The sequence below is a fragment of the Etheostoma spectabile genome, chromosome 5, assembly GCF_008692095.1.
Source record: "Etheostoma spectabile isolate EspeVRDwgs_2016 chromosome 5, UIUC_Espe_1.0, whole genome shotgun sequence".
NCBI classification, from domain to species: Eukaryota; Metazoa; Chordata; class Actinopteri; order Perciformes; family Percidae; genus Etheostoma; species Etheostoma spectabile.
In genome coordinates, this window is record NC_045737.1 from 23,026,511 (window position 1) to 23,033,850 (window position 7,340).

At 40.9% G+C, this 7,340-nt stretch overlaps 1 protein-coding gene across 3 annotated transcripts in view; it reads right to left on the reverse strand.

The window, feature by feature from the left end:
- Window positions 1–2,467, reverse strand: part of dock5 (dedicator of cytokinesis 5) — a 34,800-nt gene extending 32,333 nt beyond the window's left edge. For all 3 annotated transcript variants that reach the window (XR_004332246.1, XM_032517294.1, XM_032517293.1), the window contains exon 1: window positions 2,249–2,467. Coding sequence is in view for 2 of the 3 variants with exons in the window: in XM_032517294.1 (XP_032373185.1) it covers window positions 2,249–2,291 (43 nt within the window). In the remaining variant the exon portion in view is untranslated. The remainder of the gene's footprint in view (window positions 1–2,248) is intronic.
- Window positions 2,468–7,340: the final 4,873 nt, after the last annotated feature.

Genomic DNA, 7,340 nt, shown 5'->3' on the forward strand with positions numbered 1-7,340 from the left:
ATCTTCCATGTCAGAGGCTCAGTCATCCCCTCCTCTTTCAGTCACATTGTTTTCTGATTTGTAAATATTTGGAGACAGTAAATTTTAAACAAAAATCAACACTTTTTTTTTTTTAAATAATTAGCTTATATAGAATCGTTCTAGAGAGAATCAAAATGCATCTAAGAATCGGTTTCTTCCCCCACCCTAGTAGATAATGTAACCTCAAGTCGCTAGGCACAAGCAGAGCTCAAGCTTCAAAGAAAAGACGGCTACAGAGGTCGTGAACCACACTTTTTTCTGACTCCCCAGATTTGTTTTCATTTTCAAACTTGCAGTCTTCAGCACCAACCGACGCTGACTCAAACGACACTTCACTTCACTGTACTTGAGGCAATGTTTTTAAATTGTTGCCGGCTCCCTGAAGCCACAATTGGCTTTATAGAGCTTTTTTCACATATGCAGTGTTCGACAACAGTGTTCAGCAACACCTGTTACCAGACTTAACAGATGTCTAAAATTAGTGGAGTTCCCCTTTAACTTCCTGGATTATTGGTATTTGGAAAGGGCATTAGTTGACAAGAAATGTGTCATGTTGTTCATGTACTCTGTCAATAAAAATGGCCAGCTACATGACTGCTCATTAAGACCACCCGCTGAAATCTATTAAAGCCATGAGTTGTCATTATGGATGCAAACAAGGTCAAAATGATTTCAATGCTTCATCTGAGTCTCTAGTGCAGTGCCTTGCTTCAGGATGTAAAAATGAAGCTATCCTATTATCATGGTGTCACAAATTCACCATAGGAGCTTGTGACATCTTGAGTCCCATATTATCCACATTTCCATGTTAGCTAGCTTGACATAACTGATATTATCAGAAATCTTGCATCTCCTCTTTCATCAAAACGTAGTTGCCTGTATTTGGGCACAGCCTGGGGTTGACTAATCGGATTAATATTGTAAGACCTTGTACAGGGCCTGATGGCATTTTAAGGATTAAATACAGTGTTAGTGACTCCTGCCCTGTTTCTGGGGCAAATGGCCGGAGGGGAATGGCACAGTCCTGCGGAGCAACACTTTTGAACGCAATACAGGGATCTAAAAGGATTAACACTAAGAAATTCCTCAACATCTGCTGCTAAAACAAGGTCCTCTATAACCAAGTGGGTAGTGTGCAGCAGAGCACTTCATACCCACCTGCAGAGCACACAACACTTTGTTTTAAAGCAAGGACTTTCCAGTCCTTGGCTCTGAATCACACATACCTCAGAAAGACTATACATACTAGGTGTATTCTCTTTCCACACATGTAGGGTTTTCCTCTTGTGAAAGGCATCTGCAGTAGGCTACACAAGAAAACACTCTGCATGTGTCTTAACTCTGCCGAACTAGCAGTGAGTCAGTAGGTAACCAATGACCAGCCAAACTTTGCTGAGAATAAGTAAATAAACTAAAACTAAAAAGTATTTGTTATGAAGCCAAGTAGTTAGTGCTGATTTGCCTTGAGGGCGTGAAGGGCTACCTGATAGCATGAACGTGCATGCACACACAGTAAGCCCACAGACACATTGAGACAGGGCCGCACCTTATTGCAAGCCATTGCAGACCACATAAATGGCACAACTATGTATTTGAAAGGAACACAATGTGTCTAATTGCATCAAAAGATAGACACAGTAAAGCCCTATAGCGTAGGGTAAGTGTGGCCAAGCGACAAATGACAACCCCAATGTCTACGCTAATTCTGTTCTCTTATCTGACATGTATAGGCTACAGTACTGTCACAACAGAGACTCTCATGTGGAGCCCTACAGGATTGCTTTAGGGGGGGGGGGGGCTTCAAGGGACCTTCCAGCAAGGTGGTGATGCATTTAAGTTTACAGCAACTTCCACAAGTCAGCTCAGTGAGGTTAAGTACAGGAATGACTGGTATGCTCATTTGACTCTTAGCTCTTTTCCATTTTTCCTTTACCACCTAATACAGTAACATAAGTAATGTTTTGCTACAGCCAAATATTTAGAGTGCCAGGGACGACAACATGGAAGGTAAATATATATTTAGTAGGCTACACTGTCAAATTATAAAAGTTTGCCAGGCAGTCTACGGTGTCGATGCCCGCCATGTACAACTAAAAACAAAGTCGCCAACAACTTGTTACCCAACTTCAATCCGCTTTTCCCTTGAAGTATGTTTAGTTGGGAGTTTACTTGGCGATCTTTCCACTAGCAAAACACACGTAGGCTATAGCTACATTTGAGAACTTACCGACTCCGTACTTCTCTTTTTTAGTAGGAATCCAACGGGTCATTTCGGGCAAAGATGTAAAGTTAGCTGAATAAATAAATAACTATATACAATTGCTAAAACGAGGACAGGCGGTGCACTCCTGCTCGTCCTGAGGTCTACAGTTCCGCCATGACTTGTAAACGGGGAGGGGAGAGGAGGGCACACACGGCTGGGATAAGAGAGAAGAGGATAGGCGTGAACCATGAGCTTCCAATAACTAGCTACCCGCACAAAAACACAAGCCCACACTACACCAGAGACACTCATTTCATCAAGTGTTTGTCTGTAGGAACCTCGCCCGCTAGACTATTATGCCCTAGACATCAGTCAATCGATAGTTGTAGCTATTCCTCATAAATCCTCAAATGAACTCAAATTGAATTCTGGGAAATTCTAATGAGACTGGCCTGTCCCTCGTTTTGCTTCAAGGACTCCTGATGGCGTCGGCACTCCGGAACCACTGGATCACCATTTGACAGTGAGAATAATTAATTGAAAACAGAGTCGTAAATCACTCATGTGTCATAAACAAGTTATCACCAGGTTATTGTTTTTATTTTTAAATGAGATTGAATTGCAAACTCATGCTGCTGCTCCTCTGATTGCCTGGTTTAAAGGAGACCTAGTACTCTGAGTGACCATAAATGGACTAGACCTGCACATATGGCTACATTTGAAGTAAGTGTTTAGAAAATTTAAGGTAAGTTAAGTTTGACCAACACAATTGTGTTAAACCTTTCCATCAGTGAGGCTATTTGACTTTAATTTAAATGTCATTATAACACTGCCAAATAACGCCCACCACCCTCCTTCCTCTTCTGTCCAGTCAAGTAATTTACAGCTGCTGGCTGAGATCTGGTATTCCACTTAGACTTTTTTGTTTATGTGTGTGTGTTTGGGGGGGGGGGGGGGGGGGGGGGGGGGGGGGTCAGCCAAATGGTGCTGTCAATAATGTTCAGCTATCCACTGCTTTTGTTGTTCCCTTTGACAGGGTGATGCCCCCCACCCCACCATCTATTGTGCAGCGGGTGCTTTAAAACACAGCTTGTGGTGAATTAGCACTAACACAATGCTACACAGTCTGATTGAAAGCTATTATTGAATTATGTTTATTATTTTACAAAGGACAAAGCTTTTGAACATATGACAACTGAAAGTCTATTGAGAGGCTTTTTAATGACCAAACAAAAAAGGCCTTCAGATAATAACATTTTTAAATTGTCCTTTTTCACCACACAATACTAAAGTGAAGTTACACAGAGGCATAAATATGTAATTAGATTTTTTTTGGACACAGCTTAAGGATTCAAACATTGACTGAACTCAACCTGAAAATCAGGTACTAGAAATGTCTTTTGCCGCGATATGTAGAATTTCCAAGGTATGGGTTGAGCTGTTACACATGATTATTGTGACCTATTTCTGACTGAGCTGTACTGTAGGGACATGTTGAGTATTGGAATTTATTGTAACAGGGCTTCAAATCCGCACATGCCCTTTTCACCCCTGATTTTCTTTATTCCTTTGGTAATATCTCACACAATTCTTATCAAATATGTAGTGTTGCTTTTGGGCTATTAAAAAGTAAAAAACAATGCAATTTGCTAAAAGGAATACAATATTGCCATCACCTGACTGCTTTGTGCTATTGCATACAATAGACTGTCCCTGACAAGACCTCAAGATTTTGTCACATTTTATGGTGGCATTTTTAATTCTTGCTTCTTTGGAAATATTACTTAGTTTTCCTTCCCAAAAAAAAAAGAGTCATTAAGTTCAGATGGTGTGATGGTCTAGGTGTATGTGTGTGCATGCCTCACATTAGTGTGTGTGACAGCTTGAGTTGAGTTGAACTCTAGAGTTCATCCCGAGTTGAATGCTCTGTAACCAATAGGAGTAGACAGTCTTCACAGGAGATCCCAAATCCTTCACATCTTCTAAGTTAGATCAGATTGTGCTGTTTCTCAGACATCCTCCTATTAAAACTCCAATAGGTGCATCATTTTAGGTGGTAAAAAGAAGAAAAAAACAACATCTGACCATGTGCAGTTGTGCGAGGTAAATGGAAACAGCTGCACATTTGGACACTCTCGCTTTCTACATGAAAGTAAAGAAGTGCTGTTGTGACAGTGGGCTGTCCTTATTGTAGATAACAACAATATGAAGCTACTGTTTTTGTCCTCAAACAAGGTTATCCTGTGTGTTTATTTTGCCTAAGGGCTTCTCAGTGTGTCACCAAACAGACACATTAGGAATGAACATTTAACATGACAGACTGCTGCTGCTATTATAATAACATAATAATAATATAATAATAATAATAATAATAATAATAATAATAATAATAATAATAATAGTAATACCATGACATGTCCTCCATATTTACCATCCACCTTCCTACACTTCAAGTTCATTGGTTAGTTTGTGTGTGTACATGCTTGAGTGCATATGCCCGTGTGTGTTTAATTTTTATGGGATGCACAAAGATGGAAAGCGCATCATGCATCCATATGTATGAACTGTACTATTTGAATAAAGCTTGACCTGACTAGACATCCATGTGGCTGACTTCAGCGGCTGACTTTACTAATCTCAGTGAACTGTGATCTCTATGATGTGAGGAATTTAACTGCTTCAGAGACTTCTGAGCGGTAGGGCTCTAAACACCGGTCGCAGCCCCCACTAAGGCTGTTCAGTTCCTGAGACAAAAGCAAACAAAAGGCCTAATGGGTTTATGGGTCCACTGCCAGGACTGCATGACGCCAGAGACAAATTGGGCCTCAGCCTCCTCCTGGCTGTCTGGCAGCAGAATCAGGTAATAGCCCAGTCCTGTAATGTTGTGCAGATAGGGTAATGTACTATATGGGCACAATGGCTGAACATCCTGGGGAAGAAGTTGATTTGCAGTTGGTTTTTGTTGCAGGTTATATCCAAACTTTTCTACTTTTTACAGAATGTTTTGTAAAGGCCGTGTTTCTTTAGCTCTTGCTACATGGCATCAGTTGCGTCTCACCATGGTAACTGTGTGATGGTGCCAGCTGCCAATATTTTAATGCACTAATGTTGACACCTACATGAATTTCTGTGCATTTACTCAGCATACAGGCTGGCCAGATAAAATGTTATTTTGCACAGAAACAGCTCACTGGCAGGTAAGTCTGAAGATATACAGACACCAGGATATATATAGTGTTAATGTATGTGTCTTCTGCAGGTAAGTTAGGGTTAACAGCACATTTATATCCATAAGTCTAAAATCTCATTTCCAGGTTGTGATGCATGAGAAGGAATGTACCCGGAGGCTTCCACATCTGTCTCCATCTGACTCACTGAAGCATCCTTTGTACGGCCGTAGTAAGAAAAGGGGCTTAAATGTACAGTAGACAGTGCATGCAGTGCTGTTGCAATGGGGTTCAGGGGTGCGCGACCATAGACAGAGTAGACCCTCCAACATTGTGTTGGTATTTTTTTCAAATGTGAAATGCGATGAAGGTTTCCTGGGTAATATTTATGTTAATGTTGTTTAATGTCAAGTTTCTACTTGATCATGTTTGTTTGTGTGTTAGTGATGGACCAATATTATCGGTCGGCCAACATATCGGGCCGATATTTGCTTTTTTACGTGTATCGGCATCGGCCGATATGCCGCTGCTGCGTTCGGCGATACACACGGCGTCCACAGGCAGCTCTGTGTTGCTGGAGACGTTGCAGTTCACGTGCAGACCATGCACTGCCCCTCTACCACTAGCACCACGGAAGTCTTAAATTACAAATCAAGCACTTTATTTCAATGGCTACTTTTCAAGTTGATTGTTTTCTTAAATAATTTAAATGTGTTGACAAAGGAAATGTTGATGAAAGCCTTTTACCCTTGCACAGTTTACCATATGCAGTGCACCCATCCATATGATGCACATTGCACACATAATTTGGGTGATATGAATGTAAGAGGATTGCAGAAGTGACACTGATATGTGTTTTTGTTTATTCTTTTTTTTTTTTTTTTTTTTTTTAAATGGCAGAACAGATTCCAAAAACAAATCCAGTGTGGCAGGGTTTACATTTTTATGATGTAATTTGAGGGAGCAAAAGCAGTATTGGCTCCAAATATCGGCTCAAGAAAATTGTCAGCCTGTATTGTTTATCGGCTAAGGCCGATGAAATAAAAATCGGTATCACATTGGAACAAATAAAATCCATATCGGTTAATCCCTAATGTGTGTGTTTCAGAACTACTGTGCAATAGGGCCCGTCGTAACTACCTTACGCCACTGAGTGGGCACACAAGGCTATCACTGTATCTATGTGTACACCAGGAGAAGTGAGTAGTCGATCTATTTTTAGAGTGTGAGAGCCACTTTTTTAATGAAATTGTCTCGGATTGCTTTCTTTCTGGCCAATGTGAACGCCCATTTGACAGACCCTTTTAATTAGGTTGATTCTCCGAGATCAGCAGAGGGAGCCACATCTCTTATCTAGGGCTTTCTTTTCTTTGTGGAGATAAAGCGTGACTGTCTGACAACGGGCAGACTGCAGCAGGACCATTCTTACTGTCTGGACCGGGGTCTTAGAGAGGCCTTAGAGAGGAGTGTGCACACCCACGTAAGAAGAAAAAGGTCTCTCAAGGTGTCAAGCTTTCAGAGACGTGGAAAGTAAGAATTCTTTCTGATGCTGAGGTTATAATCTGAAATAATATATGAGAACAAAAGCAAATGACAACCAGTGTTGTTGCTTCTCTGGTTTGCAGCTTAGATTTTTGAGATTGAGTCAAAAGCACTCAATGCATTAGATGTAATGGAAAGCCAATATTATGTTCCTTATTCAGACATTGTTTCATGGCTCTGGGACCAAGCCAGCCTTTAGACAATGTGCTGTTAAATAGGAATAGTCAAGAAGTCAAAAATTTCCATACCTGACTGTTACATTAAAAACAGTTGTAGTACTGTTTTGGGGGTAACTGGACGATATTGAAACTTTTTCCAGGAGCTGCTGCAGATTTCTCCTGCTGTACCCTCAGCTCTTCATTTTCCATTAAAGCATTATACATCTGAGAGGTCTCAGTGAGCAACAC